At 46.4% G+C, this 27,303-nt stretch overlaps 1 protein-coding gene across 2 annotated transcripts in view; it reads right to left on the bottom strand.

Annotated features, from left to right (window-relative positions):
• MON2 (MON2 regulator of endosome-to-Golgi trafficking) overlaps nt 1-27,303 on the bottom strand; it is a 1,036,128-nt gene that overhangs the window by 385,648 nt on the left and 623,177 nt on the right. For both annotated transcript variants that reach the window (XM_085653355.1, XM_085653354.1), the window contains exons 21-22: nt 21,238-21,348; nt 14,535-14,710 (exon numbers count right to left, since the gene is read on the bottom strand). In XM_085653355.1, the coding sequence (XP_085509481.1) occupies nt 14,535-14,710; nt 21,238-21,348 (287 nt within the window). The remainder of the gene's footprint in view (nt 1-14,534; nt 14,711-21,237; nt 21,349-27,303) is intronic.

The raw sequence follows: 27,303 nt of genomic DNA, 5'->3' as shown, positions 1-27,303 counted from the left end.
AGACCGCAGGGCAGGATTAAATAGCGTGCTTAATTGGTAAATGGTAAACAGCCTGGAGTGATCACGGCTGTGCGGCAGTTCCTGGTGCGGTGCATCCGGAGTCCGGAATAACCGTGGTGGCGGCGCATGCAGTGCAGTGCCTGGTTGTGAAATGGCCGATTGTGGGGGCCTATTGGAGCGTCCAGGCTGAGTCTTGTGCCCAAATAAGGAAACAGTCAGGGGATCCGCCCAGGGAAGGCGGTCCCGTGTGGGCGTGCGCGTCAGAGGTTGTCCGGGCAACGTGGTGCATGCGTTCGGCGTGACTCCCGAGGATGAAAGCGACGCGTGCTAAGGTGCCCCAGGACGGGTTTGTGTTGTGAAAATTCAGAGGCACGTGTGCGCGTCCCAAGTCAGAAAGGGGCATGAAAAGGGAGATATCATCGCCATATGCCGCTAAGACCCCGATGAAAGGTGAAAGGTCATTCATGCAGCGTTTGATTAGTGCGTAGATTCAAAGAGTTCGTGAGGGGGTTTGGCGGTTGCTAATGGCAACAGAAAAAGTGAAAGTAAACACCATGCCCTCTGCGTTGCTCTCTGTATGTAATGGAAAATATCCCAGTGTAGATGGAGAGTCAGTCAGCTCCGGACAAGACCAGGGTGTCGCAGAAAACATGTATGATAAGTGTGGTGTAATGCCCAAGTCCTCCTGTCACTACGATCATATTCTGGAGATCCCTGCGATGAAGGTAACAGAAACCAAAGGGTAGGCAGGTAGAGGGACAGGAGGTGTTAATAGTGTGTAAGGGCAACTACCACATGATGGAAGGGATGCCCAGGAGTCCAGGGTAGATGGAGAGGTCATCTAGTCAGTTGGAGCCACGGTATATCGTCGTTAAGTCCCTTTTCGTGGGACCGCAGGCGGAACACCCAGCGTTGTTCTCTGATGTGGAGAGCTCTTGAGAGATCAGCTTTGGTTTTATTCATGACCTCTAGGACTGTCCATCGCAAATCAGTGTCTTTGTGGTTCTTCTCCAAAAAATGGCGTGTGAGCTTTGTGTTTGTTTTCTTGCACCTTATGGTACTGCAGTGTTCATTGATACGTACCCTGATCTTTCTGGTTGTCATGCCAACGTACTGGAGTTGGCAGGGGCATTTTAGTAGGTAAACCACATTCTCAGTATTGCAGTTACTAAACTTGCGGAGTTGCCATGGTCTATCTGTGCCAATGTCGACTTCTTTGGTGTTAGAAGTGAGTTTGCATGAAATACACCCCCCGCACGTGAAGTGTCCCACTACTCGTGGTTGGTCCCAGAGCCTCTGTTGTTCCGGTCCCTCTGCGGTTGGCATAGTGGCATGAACGAGTTGGTCTCGCAGATTTCTGTTACGTTTAAAGGCAAAAAGTGGTGGGTCCCATTGCTTCCCTGCACTATTAAGGATGTTCCATCTTTTCTTAATTATTTTCTGTACGGCATTAGAGGCAGGGGTAAATGTTGTAACACATACAGTTCTTTTGGTGTTCTCCTTTGTTGCATCCTCCAAAAGTGCTTCCCTAGGGTTGTTCCTAGCTCGTTTCTTGGCCCTGCGTATCATTTTTTGGGGGTAATGGCGGGCAGCAAGTTTTTCTGCAAGGTGGGATGCCTGTTCCTCAAAAGTAGGGGTGTCTGAGCAATTTCTCCTAACCCGAAGGAACTGTCCAACTGGGAGATTCTGTCGGAGGGCCTTGGGGTGGTAGCTTTCGTACAGTAGAAGGCTATTCCTATCCGTGGGCTTATTGTGCACTTTTGTTGTGAAACCATCATTTTCCATAGTGATGTCCAGGTCGAGGAAGATAGCGTGGTTCTTACTGATAGTGTGGGTGAACCTGAGGTGTACATCTTTACTGTTAACCTACCGGACAAAGTTCGTCGCTTCTTCCTCTGATCCGTTCCATATTATCAGCACATCATCTATGTAGCGCTTCCAAAGTCTCAGGTTCTGTAGGAAAGGATTATGTGGGTTGTATATGAAGTCCTCTTCAAACTGTTGTACGTACAGACAAGCCATACTAGGGGCAAAAGTACTCCCCATTGAAGTCCCAGAGATCTGGTGGTAGATGACTTTCTCAAATTCGAAGAAGTTTTCCATTAACGCTATTTCCGCACATTCCATTACGAACTGCTGTGGTGTTAAGAAATCCCACTCCCTATTTATGATGATGTTTTCCACCACTTCCAATGTGCGCCTCTGTGGTATGCTCGTGTAGAGAGCTTCTATGTCCATGGTTATTAGCCAGTCGTTGGTTGAATCTACCGTGAGGTCTCTGAGGAGGCACAGGACGTCCTTCGTATCTCTGAGATAGGATGCAGATTTTTGGACAATAGGGCGGAGGAACCAGTCACAAAATTGTGACAATGGTTCTAATACTGACCCTATTCCAGATACAATTGGTCTCCCAGGAGGAGGCGTCCTGTTTTTGTGGATTTTTGGAATAGGGTCAGTATTAGAACCATTGTCACAATTTTGTGACTGGTTCCTCCGCCCTATTGTCCAAAAATCTGCATCCTATCTCAGAGATACGAAGGACGTCCTGTGCCTCCTCAGAGACCTCACGGTAGATTCAACCAACGACTGGCTAATAACCATGGACATAGAAGCTCTCTACACGAGCATACCACAGAGGCGCACATTGGAAGTGGTGGAAAACATCATCATAAATAGGGAGTGGGATTTCTTAACACCACAGCAGTTCGTAATGGAATGTGCGGAAATAGCGTTAATGGAAAACTTCTTCGAATTTGAGAAAGTCATCTACCACCAGATCTCTGGGACTTCAATGGGGAGTACTTTTGCCCCTAGTATGGCTTGTCTGTACGTACAACAGTTTGAAGAGGACTTCATATACAACCCACATAATCCTTTCCTACAGAACCTGAGACTTTGGAAGCGCTACATAGATGATGTGCTGATAATATGGAACGGATCAGAGGAAGAAGCGACGAACTTTGTCCGGTGGGTTAACAGTAAAGATGTACACCTCAGGTTCACCCACACTATCAGTAAGAACCACGCTATCTTCCTCGACCTGGACATCACTATGGAAAATGATGGTTTCACAACAAAAGTGCACAATAAGCCCACGGATAGGAATAGCCTTCTACTGTACGAAAGCTACCACCCCAAGGCCCTCCGACAGAATCTCCCAGTTGGACAGTTCCTTCGGGTTAGGAGAAATTGCTCAGACACCCCTACTTTTGAGGAACAGGCATCCCACCTTGCAGAAAAACTTGCTGCCCGCCATTACCCCCAAAAAATGATACGCAGGGCCAAGAAACGAGCTAGGAACAACCCTAGGGAAGCACTTTTGGAGGATGCAACAAAGGAGAACACCAAAAGAACTGTATGTGTTACAACATTTACCCCTGCCTCTAATGCCGTACAGAAAATAATTAAGAAAAGATGGAACATCCTTAATAGTGCAGGGAAGCAATGGGACCCACCACTTTTTGCCTTTAAACGTAACAGAAATCTGCGAGACCAACTCGTTCATGCCACTATGCCAACCGCAGAGGGACCGGAACAACAGAGGCTCTGGGACCAACCACGAGTAGTGGGACACTTCACGTGCGGGGGGTGTATTTCATGCAAACTCACTTCTAACACCAAAGAAGTCGACATTGGCACAGATAGACCATGGCAACTCCGCAAGTTTAGTAACTGCAATACTGAGAATGTGGTTTACCTACTAAAATGCCCCTGCCAACTCCAGTACGTTGGCATGACAACCAGAAAGATCAGGGTACGTATCAATGAACACTGCAGTACCATAAGGTGCAAGAAAACAAACACAAAGCTCACACGCCATTTTTTGGAGAAGAACCACAAAGACACTGATTTGCGATGGACAGTCCTAGAGGTCATGAATAAAACCAAAGCTGATCTCTCAAGAGCTCTCCACATCAGAGAACAACGCTGGGTGTTCCGCCTGCGGTCCCACGAAAAGGGACTTAACGACGATATACCGTGGCTCCAACTGACTAGATGACCTCTCCATCTACCCTGGACTCCTGGGCATCCCTTCCATCATGTGGTAGTTGCCCTTACACACTATTAACACCTCCTGTCCCTCTACCTGCCTACCCTTTGGTTTCTGTTACCTTCATCGCAGGGATCTCCAGAATATGATCGTAGTGACAGGAGGACTTGGGCATTACACCACACTTATCATACATGTTTTCTGCGACACCCTGGTCTTGTCCGGAGCTGACTGACTCTCCATCTACACTGGGATATTTTCCATTACATACAGAGAGCAACGCAGAGGGCATGGTGTTTACTTTCACTTTTTCTGTTGCCATTAGCAACCGCCAAACCCCCTCACGAACTCTTTGAATCTACGCACTAATCAAACGCTGCATGAATGACCTTTCACCTTTCATCGGGGTCTTAGCGGCATATGGCGATGATATCTCCCTTTTCATGCCCCTTTCTGACTTGGGACGCGCACACGTGCCTCTGAATTTTCACAACACAAACCCGTCCTGGGGCACCTTAGCACGCGTCGCTTTCATCCTCGGGAGTCACGCCGAACGCATGCACCACGTTGCCCGGACAACCTCTGACGCGCACGCCCACACGGGACCGCCTTCCCTGGGCGGATCCCCTGACTGTTTCCTTATTTGGGCACAAGACTCAGCCTGGACGCTCCAATAGGCCCCCACAATCGGCCATTTCACAACCAGGCACTGCACTGCATGCGCCGCCACCACGGTTATTCCGGACTCCGGATGCACCGCACCAGGAACTGCCGCACAGCCGTGATCACTCCAGGCTGTTTACCATTTACCAATTAAGCACGCTATTTAATCCTGCCCTGCGGTCTCACTCCCAAATTCGGGCGGACAAGGAGCAACACCGTAGGCTGAACACGGGACACCTTGCCTCAGATAGTAAGAGTATGAATGGTGGTTTCGCGTTGTTTTAACCCCTGTGTGGGTTTATTGTGGAATGATTGTGGTTCCATCCTGATTCCAGGTTTTGCAAGGGTCAACGTTCTGGGCATTTTTCAGTCTGCTAACCATTACTGTATCGTTCTTCTCTCCCTGTAGACTGAACAGGGGTGTCTCCTCCTTTATCCCCCCATGTGGCAAGTAGTCTTTCTGACTAGGGTAAGCCTCATGAGAGCACTTTTTGACTCTCAAACATGTTTGTGTTCTCACGTAGAGTGGCACATGTCACGTGATTAGTCACCCACCTTAAGGAAATTACGCATGCGTTTATCTTAATTTTTATGTTTTCACCTTTGACCTTTCTTCTACAGTTGTGTATACAGATACATTTGTTTGTTTTGATTCTTTCTACAGGCTTTACAGTTGGAAGCCATCTAGGTAGTGGAGTGTGGCCTTCGCCACACCTGCACAGTGGTTTTCTCTTGCCACGAGTTGGTAAGACCGGAGCCCTCTTCTTGTAAACCTAGGTCCTGATGAATGCCCTGGACCCGCTCGGGCCGAGAAGGCAGAAACATGTCGACCTAACACTAGACGGCTAGGGGACACCTAATATACCCCACCTGCCGCTATTTTGTTTTTAGCATCATATAGTTACTGATCACATTAAAAACACTTTGTAGTAACTATAATGATTTTTAATTTCACGTTCTACCCCATGGGCCCCCACTCTTTAGTTTAGAAGTGCATCCCTGTCTCCAGGTGTATGCCCGCCCTCCATCAAACGAAGGTTTTGGAGGGCGAGGACTGGCCGATGATGAAGCATGACACCAGGTGGTGTGTGAGGCCAGTCCGTCACTTTTTGTGAGATGTCCACACTTGACTCACAATTGTAGTAAGGTCACATCACGTTACAAATGGTATAACAGCTTGCTTCACGACCCATACAGAGTTTAGCCTAAGACTGCTCTTGTCCATGCTACCACTAGGATAGCTGGTCTATAAGGTTGACTTTACAACCAATATCATAAGGGTTGTTTGGACTGATACAAGGTGTACACTAGAACTAGTGACATCATATATCAGGCCAAATCCTCACAGCCCCCCCCATCCCAGGAGGGACGCATCCGTCACTACGACATGCTACGGTTCGGGTAGGGAGAGGGATCTGCCGCTGACCCAATCGCGATTCGTGAGCCACCACTGCAGCTGGTTCGCAGTGCCCTCCGAGATCAAGACATGGTCGGACAGACTGCCTCTATGCTGGGCCCACTGAAACTTCAGGTCCCACTGCAGAGCCCGCATCCGCCACCTGGCGTGAGGTACCAACAGGATGCAGGAGGCCATCAGCCCCAGAAGTCGCAGCACCAACCTGATCGAAACCCAGGACAGAGGCCGGAAGATGGAAATCAGGGCCTGAATATCCCGGACCCGCTGTTCCGGCGGATAGACCCGGAACTGCGCCGAATCGAGAACCACCCCAATGAAAAGGAGCTTTTGGGAGGGACTCAGGTGCAACTTCGGCACATTGATGGAGAACCCCAGCGAGTTCAGGAGGTCGGCCGTAGTCTGGAGGTGGGAGACGACTTGCTGGGGCGAGCCCGCCTTCAACAGCCAGTCGTCGAGATTGGGGAAGACTGGAACCCCTGATTGGCGCAGATGAGCGGCGACCACCGCCATCACTTTCGTGAACACCCGAGGGGCACTGGTGAGGCCGAAGGGGAGCACGGTGAACTGAAAGTGCTCCTGACCCACCGTGAACCGCAGGTAACGCCGGTGGGCCGGCAGGATGGGGATGTCGAAATAAGCGTCCTGCAAGTCCAACGCTACCATCCAGTCTCCAGGGCCTAGGGCAGCCAGAACCTGAGCTAAAGTGAGCCTCTTGAAACAGACCTTCCGGAGGAAGGAGTTCACGCTCCTGAGGTCCAAGATCGGGCGTAGGCCCCCTTTGTCCTTCTTGGGAACCAGAAAGTAGTGGGAATAACAACCTCGACCTACTTCCGGACCAGGAACGCGCTCGACGGCCTCTTTGGCCAAGAGGGCCGAAACTTCCTCTCGTAGAAGATGCAAATGATCCCCCGACATACGGTGGTTCAGCGGTGGCATGGCTGGAGGGGTCGTCTCGAAGGGGAGGGAGTAGCCCCTTCGGACGATTTGCAGCACCCACCTGTCCGACGTGATGGAGCGCCAGTGGAGCAGGTGATGGCGAACTCTGCCGCCCACTGGGCCTGAAAGCTCGGACTAGGACGTTGACCTCCAGTACCGCCTCGTGAGGAGGCGCCCCTTCCTTGGCCACGAAAGGGACGAAAGGCGGAAGTTTGCGGCCGCGGAGCTGAAAGACCCAAGGACTTGGCCGTGGCCCGGGAGTCCTTGAAACAAGCCAGCGCACTGTCCGCCTTCTCACCAAAAAGGCGAGTGCCATCAAAGGGCATGTCCATGAGGGAACTCTGGACGTACCCTGAAAATGACGTGGACCTCAGCCAGGCGTGACGCCGAAGCGCCACCGTGGTGGAAATCGCCCGACCCAGCGAGTCCGTGGTGTCAAGTCCACACCGTATGGCGTGCCGTGGCGTGCCGTGCTGCATTTCGACCGTCAGCAAGTGCTTGAGTGAGTCGTGCCCGGGCCTCCACCGGGCACAAGGGCAGCACATCCTCCACCGTATCCCACAGAGAGTGGGAATAACGGTCCAAAAGGCAAGCGGTATTTAAAGACCGCAGCCCCAAACTCAGGGACGAGAACAGTTTCTTGCCAAACTGTTCCAACCTCTTGGATTCCCGATCCGGAGGAGCAGACGGGAAGGAGGATTGGGAGGTTGAGGCCTGGATAACCAGACTCTCGGGGGTGGGGTTTTAGGAGAGGAAAGTAGGGTCGCCCTGAGCAGGGCGGTGGCGCCGGGCAATGTTCCGGTCCACAGGAGGAACTGTGGAGGGCTTGGACCAAGTGCCCTGCAGAACGTCTATGAGGGCCTCATTAAACTGCAGCAGAGGCTCAGTGGAGCTTGCTGTTGGTTGAAGGACCTCTGTGAGGACGTTAGTCCTCACGGCCACAGCAGGCAACTCCAGCCCTAGGGCTTCGGCCGCCTTGCGCAGCACCACTGAAAAAGCTGCACCCTCCTCCGAGGCCACAGTCGGAGGAGAGATGAAGCCAGCGTCCGGAGAAGTGTCCAGACCGTTGGCATCCCCCAGTTCGTCTGCCCAGTCCTGTGCATGTTGACCCTGGAGGGCCATAGGGTCCTCAGACCCCTCCGAGTCGCCCCCGTCATCCGATTCCTGATAAACAGGTGGAACGATCGGAGCCGGACGGTAGATGAAATGGTCATCCATCGACGTCGGGGTGCGGCGCCGACGGCGCCGCACCGGCGTCGGGTCCGGACCGGGGCTGAACCGGGGAACGGCGTCGTCCGGAGACGGCGCCGGAGGTGGAACCGGTGTCGGCGCCGGCGGAGGAGGCGTCGTGAGGTCGACCGGCGCCGACCGAGATCCAGGCCTGGATCCCTCGGGGACCTGCGGCATCGGGGCCGGTGCCGTCGACGGCGCCGGGGCCGGAGCCGCCGGCACGCGAGGTCGCCCAGTCGAACCTGCGGGCCCGAAGGCGCGTCTACAGGCATCGACGGCGGAGCCAGGCCCCTCATGGCCGAGACGAAGGCACTGACCTCCGCCGGAGTCGCGTCAGTCCCAGGGACCGGCGGGTATGGGGACGGACGCGGCTCCTGCGGCTCCGACGGAGCCGCGGGGGTGGGACCACCCTGACCCTCAGCCGAGTCGCGCGACCGGCGAGGGGAGTCCGAAGAGCGATGTCGTCTCTTGGACTTCTTGGAGTGCTTCGACTTACCCAAAGACCCCGACGAACGATGACGATAGCTGTGGCTCCGCGATCGGTTCTTGGACCTCCACCTGGACCGAGAGCGGAGCCGAGTGCCGAAGATCGAGAAGCTTACGGGACCGCTCCCGCCTAGCTTTCGACGTCAAGGCCTGGCAATCGAGGCACGACTCCGCATCATGGTCGGGCCCCAGGCAATACAGGCACCGGCGATGGTGATCCGTCACCAACATCAGGCGATGACAGGCGTCACAGGGCTTGAAACCAGGCATCCTACAGGCACCAGAGTCGAGTCGATAGACCAAAAGAAGTAAAAATAGTTAGTCAAAAAATGACTAGGGGTAAGCTCTTCCCGGATCGGCGCTTACTGGCGCGGAAAAAAGAAGAACTGACGTCAGCGCGCGAGGGCGGCGTCTAAGTACTCCGACGACGTCATTCCGGCACACGACGCCGACGACGGATGCGGAGCCGCAGACGACGCCTACCGACGCGCAAGGGGTATTGCTACAAAAATCTTTCCGGATCCAGCCTGACGCCTGGGGAAATTCTAAGGTGAGGAATCTAACTAACGTGTTTCTTTCAGATTAGAACTGTTAACAACAGCATGAAGTATTTTTACCATGGTGGTCTGATTGAACTCACGCGCAGCTTATATAATGATCAAGGCATGGCGCGCTCCCATCATTTGAAAAAGGCTGAAGTGAATAGCCGAAAAGTGCCTGAATACTGAGCACTGACTTGCAAATAAATAATTTGAAGCTACTCTCGAATTCGAATGCAGACTCTTCTCTTATTTTGAAGGAACAAGTGGCTATATATATAAATCTTCTTTATTGCATCTTTAACTGGAGTCTGTGCCCTTGTTTGGCCCACCGTGGTTGTTCGTTGGGATCCTGGAGATAGATAGATAGATAGATAGATAGATAGATAGATAGATAGATAGATAGATAGATAGATAGATAGATAGATAGATAGATAGATAGATAGATAGATAGATAGATAGATAGATAGATAGATAGATAGATAGATAGATAGATAGATAGATAGATAGATAGATAGATATTTTCTCCCAATAAAATTACAAAGAAAATTGTGTTCTTCGTGTATTGTGTCAAAAATTATATACGGTCTTACCCCTATTGGAATGCAAAGCAAATTATCAATTTTCTTTTTGTATTGTCTCAAAAGTAATCCCAACGACCAATTATCGCCATAACCAATTTGTTTGTTTCAAATTTCAATTTTTAATATTTATTTGACAACTCTGTCACATCAAAACTCAAATAAAATATGTTAAAAAAATAAATAAATAACTACATTTTCTCAACACAAATAGAAATAGTATTTTTTTTGTAAGAAACCATCTATATTCTAGGATCATAGCTTTAAATAAGGTCCAAGAGATGAATTCGTATAGATATTTAGTTTTAACATTTAATTCTTCATTGGGATGGAGGAGCCATCTAAATCAGATTAAACTTAAACTGAAATTATTGTTAAGGGGTTTAAAACAGTTTTGACATATATTTTGGGGGCCAATGAATTGAACGCTTAAATAAGGCCTACAATAGTAAGAACAGGCCTTATCGACCCCCTAATAAATGTTTGGCCCCTTGCAAGCATAGGAATCCTATGCATGACACCCAGAAGCAATATCGCTTGTTAATATCCAATCATGCACTTGCTTTTGAGAAATTTTTGTCACAGAAGCATAACACTGGACAAACAGCAGAAACATTTTTAATGCACTGGGGAGGTGTCACAGACAACTGACAGATTAGGTTTTCGCTCAGAACTACTGATATACAGGTGGTGATACTGAATTGATTTTTGATTTGTGTTTTATAGATTTTTTAATTGGCAGAACCCTTTTTTATAGCCATATAAAATATATTGTACATTGCACTTAGTTGGTAAGATTAAGAAGCAGGCGTTTCCTTCGCACAGCTCTCTACCTCAGAAAGGTGACAGCAATTTTGTTTTTCTGGTGATCAGCAGTCTATTCTCTATGATGTGCTGTCCTCTCCAATACTACTTAAGGAGAGCAGATGCCGCTGTAGAACCAGACAATTAGCAGATTAGGTTTATGGAGGAACCCTTTTTTATACTCTTATTTACTCTACTGCACTTTGTTGGTGGGATTAAGAAGTGGGCTTTTCTTTTGTACCACTTTCCAACTCTGGAAGCCAACAGCCATTTTTCTCCCCCTCTCTACCCCCGATAGTCAGTGATCTAGTCTCTTTCAAGTGCTGCTATCCCAATTACTACTTAGGGAGAGCAGATGCACTCCAAAGGCAAGCCTACCTATGCCCATCAGCATCCAGATCAAACTTTTTTATGCAAGCAAAGAGCACATGGGCTTCCAAGCCTGCTCTGATCTGAGTGATTCAGTTTCAGCGAATATCCCAAATTCAATCAGGGTTGACTCACTTCAGAGTAAGGCTAGTAATCCATTAAGACAATTGCAGAGGTTTTGATGGCCTTAAGATTTTTAGGGACAGCTAGTTCTGCCTCTTCGGACAATATCAGCACATCAACAGTATATAGTGCAACTTCACGTAAGAACGATGGACAGAGAATCCCTTTAACATTTGAGTTTGACTGAATACTCACTAGTAAAGGCTCAATAGCTCATAAGAAGAGCAGGGGTGAAAGAGAACAACTTTATCTGGTACCTTCAGTGGGGCTTAAGTTATCCAAACTAATGCCATTAATGAACAAGTTACTTTTCTGGTAGAGACTATATCTAACCACAGATTCCTCACCTTAGATTATTCCCCAGGAGTCAGATTGGATCCTTAAATCTTGCACATCTGAGCACCACTAGGTTGTGTCAAGCAGCTCTGCATCGTCCATGTCAGAAGTGATATGCATGGTGCCCATATACGCACCACCCCAGTGTGCTGACATCAGTGTCTTTTGTGACTATTTCCGTGACAAATTTGCAGAGTCATGACTGAATGATGTGTGACCAGTGTGCTGAAAATAACAAGATCTTTTGGGTGAAAAGCCCATTTTGCAGAGCGAGGAGGATGGGAGGGTTGGTGAGGAATCTGTGAGTAGGTAGTCTTTACCAGAAAAAGCGCCACCGTAGGTAAGTAACTTGTTTTTCTGATAGTGATTTCTAACCACTGATTCCTTTCCTTAGAACCAGTACCCAAGCAAAACCGATCTGAAGGTGGATCTGCAAACCCGGCTTAAACCAAAGAGTCCTCAATCACCGAAAGGGCAAAATACCCGTCTCGATGGACCTGACTGTTCCTGCAGTAGTGTTTCTTGAACATGTGGAATGACGCCCACGTAGCAGCCTGACAGATGTCCAGGAAAGGCACTCCACAAGTTAACGCAGTAGTTGCCGCTTTGGCTCCGATAGAAAAAGCCCACAAACCTTCAGAAGGCTGCTTCTTAGCGAATGCATAGCAGATTTTTATGCAGAACACAATCCAACAGGAGATGGTCTGTTTCTGCACTGCCTCTCGTTTTTTCGCTTCAGCAAACTCACCGAAGAGCTGATCATCTACCTAGTGTTCTTTAGTACGATCAATGTAAAAGAAGAGGGCTGTCTTAGAGTCCAACAATGGAGTCTCTGCTCTCCCTCAAAGGGATGAGGTGGGGTGAAAAAGGTAGGAAGAATGTTGTTCTGGCCGACAGGGAATGGGGTCACCACTTTCAACAGGAAAGAGGCCCAGTTCCAAAGCACCAGTTTGGCTGGGTAGAAGCTGCTGTATGGAGGGTTACCAGAAAGAAAGGTGGCACAAAGAGTGTGGCTGCACACTATTAGCATCTAATTAACAGGCCATAGGTACAGGTAGGACCATGTACTAGGGACTTAAAATTAAATTAAATGTGCTAATTAGATTTAGTCGTATTTTACAATGTTTAGGGAGAGAGTCAAGCACTTTCCCACCGGTTAGCAGGGAAAAGTTAAAAGAGTCCTTATGTCATCACACCGGTTAAGCAACAGGAGAGAAAACAATTGTGGATGACCCTGCAAAAAGGGCCAAGGTCCAACAGTAATATTAATTTTCTATCTGACCCACTTTTATATACCATGCACCCTGCCTTGTGGGCTATGAGGTCTAGATGGAGTTACCTACTAATATTTAAAAGGGAGGGCAACACCTGTCCAAAAGCAGGTTTTCATAAGTCACACTGCAGGTTTTGCACTATAGTATTCAAGCTATACAGGGTAGGCATGTACCCATGTTTAAAGTAGTGTATGGCAGAATTGGTGTTCACAAACGGCATTTAACGTTCAATTCCTTGGTGCACTTTATACACCATATACTAGGGGCATACAGGCAAGTTAAAGGTGCCAATCAGGAATAAACCAATGTAACCATGTTCAAAGGGGGATCACAGGCTCCTTATTTCCATTTTGCAGGTGCAGGGTTCTAAAGACAGCAAAAAAAGGGTCCAGAAAAAGGTGAAAACATTTGGGATGACCATGCAGAAAAGGCCAATTTCCTACAATGGCTTTATAAATAAGCGGCCAAGAAAGGAAATGTAGATGGAATAGAATTAACTTTGTGCATCGCAACTGTGTGAAAAGATACTCAACCTCAGGCTCTGTGCTTAGAAGTGACACATTTGAGCTACTAGTGAAATAAAATGTTCTAATGTTATTTTGAGAACTGTGTCGATGGACAGCAACACAACATGCTTGTCTTTGATAAGGTTCTTCATTGGAATGAGTGTGTCAGGAAGCATGTTGGAGGGATACATGAATGAGAATACAGCAGGTTCACTCATCAATTTAAGCGTTAGGACAGAAGAAGCCCACTTCTTTGGGCTAAGTGGTTGATGAGGCCAAGAGCTGTGATGTATATGGCAAAAACCATGAATCCAGTCCTGGGCTGTACTATCATGAACCATTGCTCTAAAGTGTGTTAGTGCCAATATTTTAACTAAAGAAAATATTGACTACAACTTTTAAAGTGGTGTTCAGCCTAAATAGAGCAGTCTGGCAATCTTACACAAGGCCGATGAAACAGTTTAAAAGGCCTAGAAGAGCAAAATAATTAAAGTTGGAAACAGTATGGCAGTAGCTGTACAAAGCAGTATACCCAGAGAACAGTTGCTGGGTGCTGTGGCACAATTTTTGTCAAATAGCCAAATTAAAGTCTTATGCTTGTACGTCCAATCTTTTTACCTCTGAGGTGACCTGAAGACATTCATGTGTATTGGTGTCTGAACGAAATGCCCAAATTACTTTCAGCCAGTAAAATATAAGTGAGCAGTTTCTGAAAGTGAATTGGGGCAGGCAAATACGGGAAATACCATATGTCACTATGGCCTCAAGGTGCATGATGTGGACCATCTCTCTTCCTTTTTTCTTATATCTGGATTAATATACAGTTTTATGCTTAAACATTTGAGTTGTATATGCTTTCCCTAAGGCATGTGTTAATTACCTGAGCAATACTGTTTTATATTTTGAATATGTAGCTCTACTTGAGTCATGTTACCATCAAGTATTCACAAGGCTCAGTCAGACTTCTACATTTGCAGCTCACACCGGTCCATCAACAATAATGTACAGTGATATAACATGCTAAGAATAGAAGGGGGACAGGCAGTAGAGTGGAATCCCTTCCAGTTGCAATTATTTTAACTAAATCACTGGGTCACTGGTTTGAAAGGTACATGGAATAAACTGAGATTGCAGAATATAACAAAGTTATTACTTTGTTATATTCTGCAATCTCAGTTTATACTTCTATTTTTCATGTGAAAAAAACGAACATATGGCTATTAATTTGATGCATACATCTCAGATTTCACATATTTCAACCAATATATTTACCACTCACCCTTGATCATTTCTAATAGCCCCAATTACTCCAAGAACTAGAGGCCAGCCAGGCCCCAGACTGTCTCCCTGATTTTGCAGAATCTGCAGCACACACTCCAGCTGCTTCAGCCTTATGTCATGATGGACTATGTTGGACAGCTCCTTCAAGGGGTGTAGTAAAAGCAGTTGCAGCCTCTGGAAGACAGGATAGCAAAAATAATACCAGAGTATACCAGAGCATCTGTCTTAGTGAAATGCAACATCACATTTATGTGTTATTATAACCTGGAAATAAAAAAGAATCTTGTAAATAAGGTGTTAGACTTTGTTATAAATGCTTCTCTTAAATGAATTTGGCTAACATTTCTGTAAATATACTGCTTTAGAATAAAACTCTGCAAACAGAAAAAAATGTTTAAATTCTCATTTTATAATACATATTTAGTTGTGCGAACTCCATTTATGAGAGGAACCAAACAATTATGCCGGCAAATTTGATTGCTTTTGGTAGAGTTATAACAGGCAAAAGAGCAGAAAAAAAGTCAAATAGAAAGCATCCAGAAAACCCCAAGAATCATGCTAGTTAGTCCACTGTAAATTTAATTGAAAACGATTATTAATGTGGGTGGATTTCCAGAGGATCTAGTGCAGCAGTTAACTGTATCTCTTCCTTAAGCTTTTGCTTTCTATGGTTCAGGAGAGAGACACAAACACTGGTGGCATCCAAACATTGGAGATGTGTCCTGCTCTTTGTACTTCTCATCACACAGCTATCAGCCCCCTTTTTGGGTAGAACTTTCCTTATGAATTGCAGGACATGGGCTTAACAACGGAGGCTGAGAAGAAGACTGGAGATGTAATTTAATTTGTATAGAGCAAGCTAATCACCCGCGAGGTTCTCTAGTCGCTGAGTAGATGGGCCAGGATCCTCAGACAAAGAGCCAAGTGTTCAGTTTCTTGTGGAATGTTGTGAGCCTGGTGGCTGTTCTGATTTCCTCTACCTTGGAGTCATGGTGGCACACATTGCTGCACCTTAACGTAGGCAGAGTGCTCGATTCACTGCGCTCGTTGGTCACATTCTGGAATAGGCTGCCACTGCCGCTCATGGGCTGGATAGCAATTTCTAAAATGGTGCACCTGCAGCACTGTCTGTATACTATCCAGAACTCCCTGTGCTCCCTGTCATCGAGGGTGTTCAGGCAGCTAGACACCATACTCACTTGGGCCAGAAAATGTAGCAGAGTGGTACTCGTCAAACTGCGGTGGAGCAATGAGGAAGGTGGTCTGGAGAGATGACAGATGGAAATCTATTATTACGCCTCTCTAATGCAGCACGCAGCTCGGCAACAACTAGGAGAAGCAACTGCTGTCCGTCATGGTAGATATAACTGAACTCCCAGTGTTACTAATGGAAGGCTCCACAGCATCTAACACCTTGCCATATGCGATGAAACAGACTGTCCATGTGTGGCAGAGGCTCATGACGACGGTCCTTTGACATGCTCCTTTTAAACTGGAACTACTGTTATGGATACTTGCACCAGTCAGACGCATGGAGGGAAATATACCTTTTCAGGCATGGATTGAGGTTGGCTATGAGGACTTGTACTCCAATGAGCACTTTACCTTGCTCGAGAGTTTCCAGGTTGCCTTAGCACTGGGGCCAGGACAATTCTTACAATGCAGGCTTAACAGAGCTGGCCTGGCAAACCTGGACTACATTCCCTGAGGTGCCAGCCACCTCGAGCACACGGACTCTGCTGATCTGCGGATCAGTCGCCATTTGGTATCCCTGCTGCACAGAGAGTTGAGGGCGGACATGGTGAGCTGCCCTCTACGTGTTCGAGTGACCTGGGAAACAAATATAGGTACTCCTATAGAAGACGCCGGGTGGAACAGTATCTGTGCCCTCACCAAGACCCCGATTTAGGCTGATCCATTATAACTTCCTGTATCGCACTGACATGACGCCCGAGCTGCCCTGGTGGCCAAATCACACCTGGTTGGATAAGTGCCCAAGCTGGAACTTGCCGGTGCCAACTTCCGACACATGGCCTGGGGGTGTCACAGGTGCATGACTTCTGGGTCCGAGTGGTGGGCAGAATAATGCAAACCACATCTTTGCGCGGAGCCATCACCCCGCTGTTCTGCCTACTGGGAAAGATCACAAAACCTAAAGGCCGCGATATGGCTTATAAGTATTTGCAGCTGGCATTAGTGCTGGCTCTTCGCAGGGTGGTCATCACGTGGATGGGTCAGTGTGCCCCTTCTGCAGAACACTGGCTCAAAAATGTAGCAGAGTCGACCCTGGAGGAGGGAATACACATGTAGCAAAGCAGAAGGGAAGCCAGTTTAGGGGGAAGACCTAGACAGATGGAGGGCCCTGGGAAACAGATTCACCGATCCCACAGATGTTCCTTCTAGCGAGGTAAACACAGACACTGGCCCTGAAGCCTAGGCTGCATGCATCTCCCGGAGGGTAAGGACCAACTGCGAGCTGCCTGGTGAATTCCTATTTCTGGAGGTTGGATGCTTTACTCCTGAGTGCTTATAACTATCTTGTTTAAATTGAGGTTATTCCCTCACCTGTACATTGTAAATTGCAACTGTTGTCTCAACAGGTTCCTCATAGTCCTCAACAGGACAGTGGTATATGGGATAGCTGTTGACTGCAGAGGTAGATTCTTCTCTATTGTGTTGATTGTCAACAAGGTTGCTGTCAATGGTAGGCCAGACCTCTATGACAGTTCAGACAAAAATACTGACAGTCTCTTTGGAGCTGAATTACCCAACATCCTGTGCACAGAGTGCTCTGAAGCCTATTAGGTGCCTTGTCACAGGAATATTTAGATTTTTCCTTTTGAGATACAGATAGTTGAGCTAAATTTCTGCTCCAGATTTTCTTTAAATGCTTCCTCTTTTGCGTAACTTTAGAGGAAGTGCTTGGTAGGGCACTGCATATGAAATCATCCCGTGACAAGGAGGAATCCCATTGGGATGGGGAATTTTTTTAAACTATAAGAGGTACAAGGCTAGCTTCCTTACTTGGCCCCTGAAGGTCTTTGTAGCTGAGCTCCTCCAAAAATCACGGCAGGATGCTTAACACTTGAAGTGTCAGCAATATAGAACCTTGTCATGAGGTTCATTAGTGCAGATTTTCACTGTTTACAAGAAGAATATGGCTTGAAAATAGATCTCTATTCATTGTCTGTGTTGATGACAGTCTGAACATCTCCCGGGGCCAGTAAACATCAAACAACTTTAGAGATAACTTGCAGTTAAGAGTATCTGAATCTAGGGCATAATTCCAGGGAATTTGAAGAAAAGGTAAACATCTTGTGAGTTAGCCACAACAGAACTATGGCAATGGCCCATCTATGACAAAGCACCACCTTCCAACCCTACCCCGAAGACAAGGGCAGATATGATTGGTGGAAGGAACTTCTAGGAAAAGTAAAAACAGCTCAGGGTCCCAGCCATAATGAAAATCCCTGGCATTACCATACCTTGGATGCAGAAGCATCCCCCACTTTAAAGGAAACCCAGAGATTCCCTTTTCTGGTACTGCATGGTACTTTCCAAGGAATCCCTGGGATTCTCTTTATGTGAGAGGCAGTGGTGCTGGAATAATGTTTTAGAGTGGGGGTTCTGGCTATCAAATCACCTAATTTAGGTGCCTTGATTGTAATTTCCATGTCGCTGATATACATGTTTAGATATTTGTACTTTACTTTGTAAAGCAAGCACATGTCTTTGTGTATGTGTTATAAAACCTCGGAATTACTGTGGCCTTCTCCTTTCTAGCAATCCCAGTAAGGGTGACGCTAGTTAAAATGACAAATTATCCTAAACCTGTAGTCAGGAAAAGGAATGGTAAACACATCTCTCCATATTCAAAGAATTAGCACCAGAAACAAAGCTGCCTCCCCTGAGACAGTTGGTACTTAAATACACAGTAAATATTTCAATATAAATAAATGAAGGAATCGTCAATGTTAATTCTCCAAGTGAACTCCAAGGAGTATTGGGGGTACTGCAACATCTCCTGCATGCCTACTTACAGCACTGCTTCTGAAGTGCTTCTACACTCCAGGCAAGATTCTCCAGAGGATGACGAAGCTGCAGCAAAAACCTACACCTTCAGGTGACTTGGCCTTTAAAGTGCCACAGCTTGCCATCCCCAACCCCACCTAATGACAAATGACTAAAAAGGTAACACAAACGGGCCCAGGAAGAGGGCTCACTGGGACAGTGAGTACACTGGAAGGAGAGAAGGGGGTGAGGGGAGGGCTGGATGAATGACAAAGAAACTAACTTAATGCAGAGTCTGGTACTGCAAGTCATCTTCACCATCTCTACTCTTTCCTCAAACCTGTTTCGGGACTTTATTTTAAACTTTTTAATGTTCCCTCATTAGCAAAAAAAATGGAGGTCACCTTCACTGGCCCATTGACAGCACAATTCCATTGTTGCTGTGACAATGACGCCTGCTTGGTAAAATGCAGCTTCACACCCAGCTGAACCCTATGGCCACAGACTACTGATGTGCAGCGCAGGTGTGTGCAAGGAGCTGCTGGAGGTAAGACGTGGCTTCTTTAGGTTCTCAGCTGTAATGATAATTCCAAAGAGCATTGTGCCTAGTGCTGTAGCAGCTCAGTATAAATGGAATCCCAGGGATTCGGTCACCAGCACCACATAGTACTATAAAAGAAAACCCTGGGATTTATTTTAAGGGAGGGGAGCTTCCATACTCCAGGGAATGTTATTTAATCCGGTCAGTTACTTTGCAAAACAGTGTAACAGGAATGTCATTAGGGCCTAATTCAAGGAAGAAGAAATATCTCCTGCAGACAACTGGGTTGTACAAACAACCATGATTTATGTGAAAAGGGACCCTAAAACATCTGGGCCTGATGTCACTGCACCTGCATCACTATTAACAGCTAGGCCCCCTGAAGGGACATTTAAATCATAAGAGAGCAAAGTTGAAATGTGCCAATACCTAGCCCTCACCACCGCAATGACCACAAACTTATTCCAAGCAGCACCGCCCTTTGCAGGAAGCTGGTGGGGGTATAACATGGTTGCTTTAAAGTTGCACCTTTATGGTAATCACAAGGATTGCCTGGAGTGTGGGAATGAGGTAATGCATTGTTTTAACCTAGAATCAATACCCAAAAAGCCTAAATAAAAATGTTTCAGAATTTAGGGCGTATGGAAAGCTGGGATTAAGTTGTTCAATGCAATTTAATTATTATACTGCTGTTCTGAATATGTGCATAATAGTTTACATTTTGCACTGGTCCCGTCAATAAGGTATCATAGGACCATGCTGTGTAGTAAGGTAGCGTAATATATGTCTTTCTTTTAATGGTCTTTTACAAGTATTTAACGTGTTTTACTACTGTAATTTTCGTATTTTCCTACATCGTCGTCAAATCCTGGAATGACCTTCCACACCACATCAGGACCTCCCCATCCCTTCTTGAATTCCGCAAGAAAGTGAAGATCTGGCTATTCAACTTGGAGCCTTATCGACCTACTCAGCTACTCCAGCGCCTGGATACCCCTTAAGTGATAAGAGCTATATAAATCCTCATTACATAACGTAAATTTTGATAACTATTGCATTGCCTTTTTAACTTCTACATCAGTGATAATGTATCACTTAAAAAAGACAATATTCATGGGAGATCAGGGGTATTTGATTCCTCACTCTTTGTTGGTCTACATCCGCAAAAAAGCCTGTAGTTGATATCAATGGGTGAAGTAGGTAATAATCAAGCAGTCAAAAAATCAAACAAAGGGATGGGGTTACATCAGTGGACAGTGCCTCGTCAAACACTTCTTTACATACCCATGCCACTAAAGCCAGATTCTATATTTGTCAGATTACTTATTGGCAGTTTGTAGTTTTCCATAACTAAGTCTATTTCAGTCCTTACTCAAACAGGGTAAAACCCAGGTAAAAGTTTTCACCCTATTCCTCCATTACTGGAATCCAGTTCTGGGTGAGGCATTAACGTTGTATGAAGCCCATTTTGCCTCCATGAGATGAGGAAATTATATTTGCTGAAGAAAAAGAATGCTGAAGGGCATTGTAATGCACTGGAACTCCAGAGCATTCCACTACATATGAACAACCATGCTCTCTCTCTTGCAAGACAGTTACTCATGAAGCACGTCATATAGAACATGAACTGTTTTGCTGCAGCGTAAGACTCACAGAACTAGAGCCAAAGGAGCTTTAGAAGCATTTATGTGAAGGAACACAAGGCACACAATACGGAAAAAGAGGAACATTGCAGGGCAAATGAGGAATGGACAGGTCAGGTGGATATAGAAGAGTGGCTATCCGTGAACACATACATGTACAAGAAAAATAACTTGCATGACACATTTTCTGGGACTTCTTATGAATCAGAGCTCTTATTATGTAGCATGAAGAAAAGGGAGTAACCGAAATATGGACTAAATACAGTTTCATAAAATTAAATGGTCCTTCAAACATGGTTCAGCTTTACATTTCAATATATCACCAATTTCATATGCTGTTTTTTATTAACAGCATTATTTTGGTACTCAGTGAAAGTTCATCACATGGAGAAGCAAAAGGTATTTCTATCTGACTTAATTAAACTGATAGAACTTAGTGATAAGATCATTATAATTTGCTTACAACAGAGCCATTTACATAATATAAATGTACACAAACATTTTACCTGGTTTTCTGGAAATGGAGGTTCATGTTTGAATGTTAATCCAGCTTTTATCAGAGATGTTAGAGCTTCGGCTCCCCACTCCCTCATTCTAGAGTTAGGATGCTGGCAGACCTAGTTATTTAGTTTAAAGTTAAATTAAACAACATTCAAATGGTTAAATTGTATAGTTTAACAACATGCATATATTTTATTTAATTACTGTAGACATGGAATCTTTGTCTACACATAAAAACGGTCTGAAATTAACTTTAGGGAAAAAATCTCTTCTGTCTCTTCATCCTCCCTGACCCATCAGCTACTTTTGACTCCGTGAACCACACCACTCTCCTGAAACTTCTTAGAGAATAGGAATGAAAGGGTCAGACTTCAGTGGGTTCTTATTATACTTGGCAAACTGAGGTTAATATATAAAAATGATCAACATCCTCTTGAATACCACAATGATCCAATAATGATCTACAAGGTTCTATTGTTGCTCTTCCCTCCTCAACCTTTACATGGAGCCTCCACTCTCAGTCACTCAAACATATCGTATAATTTTTTTTACACAGAAGATGCCCAAGTCTATTCGGAAGTGCCCTATTGTAATGATGGTGAATTCATGACAACGTTCATGAGGGAATTCAAGTCTGGATTTCCCAAAATCCCCCCCCACCCCACACCTAATACCTATGTAGCTACAAATATAGTGCTCCTATTATCCTCACTTAACTGCCCTATACTGACTCAAACTTGGCTTAACTCACATGCAGTGCTAAACCATCATGCCTAAATCATGTAGACCTCCAAAATCTTTGGCTTCTACTTGGACAATAACCTTAACATTCATCTACACACCAATGCAATGGTAAAAAGGCCGCAATTTCATCGCAAACAGTTATATGGACTCAATCTGTTTATCCCACGTTCAGACTTTAGGCTAATATCTAATCTTTTATACTGCCCACTATTGAGTATAGAATATTCCCCAGGCAGCAGATTGGATCCAGAAACATTTCTCCAGCAATGCTCCTTAGTTCTGTTACGTGGCGCAGTGCTGTACTGCACCGGACAAGCCGAAGCGGAGCCCCCATATAAGCGCCACCCCTGCATGCTGATGTCAGTTTCTTATTTTTCCCTTTCCACATCCTCTGATGCAGAGATGAACATTAGTTGGAAACAGTGTCCTGATTTGAAATTTGGCACCTTTTTAGATGTTAAAAAGAGGCCAGCCCACAGGCTCCACAGGACAGGGTAGTGGTGGGGCAGTGAGGAATCTGCAGTTCGAGTATCTATCAGAAACAGTGTTACTGAAGGTAAGGAACTTACTGTGATGGATATTCCTAACTGTAGATACCTCACCTTAGAATAAACACCAAAGCCATCTTTCCCAGGTGGAGAGTCTGTAGAGTGGGCTCAGAATGATAAGTCCTGCACAACCGAGTCGGTGACATGCCCTTTCTGCCAGACCTGGCTGCCAACACCTATTTCTAAGCCTGGCAGATATCAACAACAGGCACACCACCTGCCAACACAGTGGTAGCAGCCTTACCCCGGTGGAGTGAGGTTTCAAAATCTCTGACGGCTGCTTCTTAGCCAGTGCAAAGCAGATCTTAATACAGAGGACCATCCCCCTCGACAGGATACCCTTCTGCACAGCCTTCCTTGTTTTTGCCCCCGAGATCCCCACAACTACATATTGGTTTTTGGTAGATCAATATAAAAGCTTAAAGCCTTTTTTGGGGATCTAGTTGATGAAGCCGCTCCTCCTCTTTTAAGGGGTGAGGGGGTCAAGGCACGGTGGTAGGGTGATGGTTTGCCCAACAGAGGAGTCAAAACTTTAGGCAAGAAGGTCGCCTGGGTTCTGTGCACGAGCTTGTCCAGGAAAAAAAGAGGTGGTGGGTGGTTGCACTGCCATTGCCTGCAGCTCACTCACACAATGGATTGAAGTAATGACGATGAGGAAGGTAGTATTTAAAGTCTGGAGATGCAGAGGGCATACACACTAAAAACGTCAAAACAATTTACGGTCCCACAGTGGTATCACAAATGGTCAGAGAGGGGACTTGTATCAAACCTTTTTATAAACTGCTTTACAACAGGTGATTTAAACAAGAATGGTTGGTCTGACAAACGTAGGAATGCCAAAAGTATAGTGTCTTCTGCAAGCCTTGCTTGGTCAAAGACAAAACAAACAAAAAAGCATCTGATAGCTTAGCTTTTAAAGTTTTAATCTTGCGTATTCCACACCAGTCCACAAATTTGTCCCAGAGCCTGACAAATGTCAGAGGTGCTTGGAGACATAAATGACTTTCACCACTTCAGGCAGCAGATCAAACTCAGTCAACTGTCGCTGCTCAATCTACATGCACTGAGATGTAGGTCAGCATGGCGGACCTTGTCCTGCTGCTGCAAAAGACGATTTAGTTGAAGTGGCAGCCTGATTCAAGGAAGGAAGATACTCATGCACAGATGTTTTGGGTACCATACTATCCTGGCCAGTCTGAACCCACTTGAGCCCGGTTGTTCCTGATCATTTTCAGAATGCGAGGAAAGAGGGGCAGAGGCAGGCAGGCAGGCATGCAGAAGTCCTGTGTTCCATTCCAGCCGTAATGCATCTCCTAGTGAGTGTTCTTGCAGGAGTTCAAATGAACAAAACTTTAGACATTGTACGTGCTTAACAGTGGAGAAAGAACCTAGCCAAGGTTCTCCCCATTCCCAGAAGATGTCTTGCGCCACCTCGGCATGTAGATACCATTCGTGATCCGACACATGCTGGTCAGTTTAGCTTGTCAGCTCTGGCATACTAGGATCCTGCCACGTGGTTTACGACGAAGAAAATGTCCTGCTGCTCCAACAAACTTCAGAGGCGCAGAGCTTCCTGGCACAGGACTAAGGAACCCACTCCACCTTATTTGTTGCAATACCACATGGCAGTGGTGTGGTCTGTGGTGACCTGCACCTGCCTCCCCAAGATGGATAAAATATAGACCTTGCGAGCTAAACGAATGGCCTGCTACTCCAACAGATTGGTATGGATTTGGACTTTAGTCGGAGACCAGATTTCTCTAATCTCCACCTTCCCCCAAATGGCCTCTGCAACCCAGCAGTGATTCATCTGTCACCACGGTCCACTCTGGGTGAGGAAGGGAGAGGGGTCTGCCACGGGACCATTTGAATTTCAGCAGCCACCACAGCAGATCTTGAGAAATGTGAAATCTGGACGGCAACAGATAGATCTCCATGATGCTTGGCCCACTGGAATTTCAGACTCTATTGTAGAGCTTGCATGTGTCACCTGGTGTAATTGACATGGAGGATGCAGGAGAACACACACAGGCCAAGACGCCTCAGAGTTGCTCTCACCAATAACCAAGTCCAAGGCTAAAACATAGAAATCATAGCCTGACTTGCGTGGACTTGTTGCAGTAAAGGAAAGGCCCTGAATTGCATGGTGTTCCAATGAATGGAAGCCTCTGAGAAGGAGTCAGGTGCAACTTTGGCTCATTGATAGTGAGCCTTAATGATGCCAGGAGGTTTACTGTCTTCTGTAAGTGGTTTATGACTGATTCTGGTGAATCCTTCAAGGTCAATGTAGGGCAAAACTGGTATTTCCTGACCTTTAAACTTAGGGGCCGAACACCACCATCACTTTTATGAACAACTGAAAGGCGCCAGTGAGATCAAAGGGAAGCATTACAAAATGAAAATGCTCCTGACCATCCTTGATCCACAGGTAATGTTTGTGGGACTGAACAACAGGTAAATGGAAATACACGCCCAGCAGGTCAGAGGACATCATCTTGTCCTCAAAGTTCAGAGCAGACAGGATCTGGGCTAGCGCAAGCATTTTGAATTTGTACTTATGCAGGAAGGCATTCAGAGATCGAAGGTTCAAAATAGGTCCGCGACACAGTCCTTCTTTGGCTTAGGAAACAGTGAGATGAACAACAACCCTCCCCTCTCTATGAGTCTGAAACCCTCTTGATAGCACCTTTAAAGAGTAACACACGCATCTCTTGTAATAGAATGAATAGGTGCCCCTCCGAAAGTCATTCATATGTGGGGGGAATTTTATAAGGGATAAAAGAAAGGGTAGGGCATAGTCCTGCAGAATGATTTGTAAGATCTATCTGTCGGACATAATGAATTGCCACCCTAGAAGGAAATGCGGACTCCTTTCCCTCACAGGATGGGTGCGTCCCAGTAAGGGCACACTAAAGTGGCTTAATGATTGTTGACACAGGGAAAGGGGATAGGGTGGGCTGGTGCCCCTGCATGTTGCCTCCCAGACCCACGTCATCAGTCTTGTAAGGACTGGGGAGATTGCAGTAATGGCTGGGAAGACTGTTGTCGCCTATACGCTAGCCCCCTGGAGTAGTCTCTGAATTTTCTGAATTGATGCAGTGGTTGAAGGATCTAGCCAGGGTTCTCTCCACTGTTGGAAGATGTCTTGTGCCACCTAGGAATATAGAAACCATTCGTAATCCGCCAGATACTGGCTTGTTAGCTAGGCTGTTCTGAAAATCAAGGATCTGGTCAGGTGGCTTGCTTAGATGGCCGCTCGGCAGGTGTCAAAAGGCCAAGGAAATGCACTGTGGCTTTGCCATCCTTAAGCACTCCAAGGCGTAATCTGCTTTTTCACCAACAAGGTCTGAGTTATCAAAGGGCATATTCATTAGAGATGCTTCTACATCCCCAGAAAATCCAGTGTAACCACATGCTACGTGGAGCACAATACTGCTGCCAACCACAGTTCCCACACACATTAGTGATACCTAGGTCAGGACGATCACATATTTGGCCACGTCTTGTCAATCATACATTGCCAGAGAGAGAGGCCATAAGGTCTTTGGTACCGCAGGCAACATTTCCCTAAACATGCCCCAGAGAGTATATATGTAGTGACCAAATAAACAACATTGACTGATCTCAAAGGCAGGATAGCAGAAGAGAACATAAGTTTTCCAAACACCTCCATCCTCTTAGACTCCATATCTTGGGGACTTGTGGGAAATGAATTGGGGTTCACTGTGTTCGTTTTATCCTAAACTAGCAGACTCTCTGAAGTACGATGCTTAGCTAGAAAATCAGGATCTCGAGGAGCCAGTCTGTGAGACTTAGCTACCTGTCTATTAATGAGTGAGTAGGAACAGGGCTTTGACCAAGAGCCTATCAAGGTATCAGTAAGGGCCCTGTTAAATGGGAGGACGGTATAAGACATGCCAGGCCCAGGCTGCAAAATTTCTATAAGGATGTTAATTTTGGTCTCGACTGAGGGCAGCTAAAAATCCAGGACCTCGTACCACTACTGCAAACAATGCATTTTATTTTGTTGGTGGTTTAACAGGTGAGTCAAGCCCTATTTCAGGGGAGGTATCAATTCCACTGGCCTACTTCAAGTCCATGTAAAAGCTGACATCTGTAAAGTGAGGAGGGAGAAAAACATTCTCTTTGACCACCCCCACCCCATCATCATTTCCCTCGTGGGGTGTACTCCTTCTAGAGTCAGAGTCAAAAAGATAATGGAGGCTATGGTAGCGTGTGTGCCCCTGCAGAGGCACTAGTCAGGCTGTATAACCACCGCTTGCTCTTTTGTAATCTCGCAATGCGGCATTGGTTGAGATTGAGCTAAAGTCAGTTTGGTGTAAGCCATCAGAATCAGCTCTGAATCCTCTTCCGGTGTTAGTGGTGTTGGTACTGGAGCGAAGAAGAGGGTCGGTGCAGTCTTGGAGCCAAAGTGGATATCTGTACCAGAGCCAATGCAGGGCAAGAAGAGTGGGTCCCAAGAGGGCAGATGGCACAGAGCATGGAACTGATGGCAGTAACCTGACTGGCAGCCCTTGCGTTTTCTTGGAGTCCGAAGGAGGTGCACCATAAATAGGCAGTATGGCCTCTTTGATGGAATCAATCTGCTGTGGCCCGGAAAACTCTGGCCTGTGAAATTAGATTAAGTTGGGGGGACACTCCAAAACCAGGGATCAGGAGGGAGACTGACTGACATTGTGACGCCCTTGTGCATTCTCTTTGGTTACAGAGAGGTGGGATGAGGTTCCCACGTAACTTGTTTGTGCTAGTGTTTGGACT

This window comes from Triturus cristatus, chromosome 4_1, assembly GCF_964204655.1.
Source record: "Triturus cristatus chromosome 4_1, aTriCri1.1, whole genome shotgun sequence".
Lineage (NCBI taxonomy): Eukaryota > Metazoa > Chordata > Amphibia > Caudata > Salamandridae > Triturus > Triturus cristatus.
Note: the sequence above shows the minus strand (reverse complement) of the source record. Positions and strands in the feature narration are given on the sequence as shown.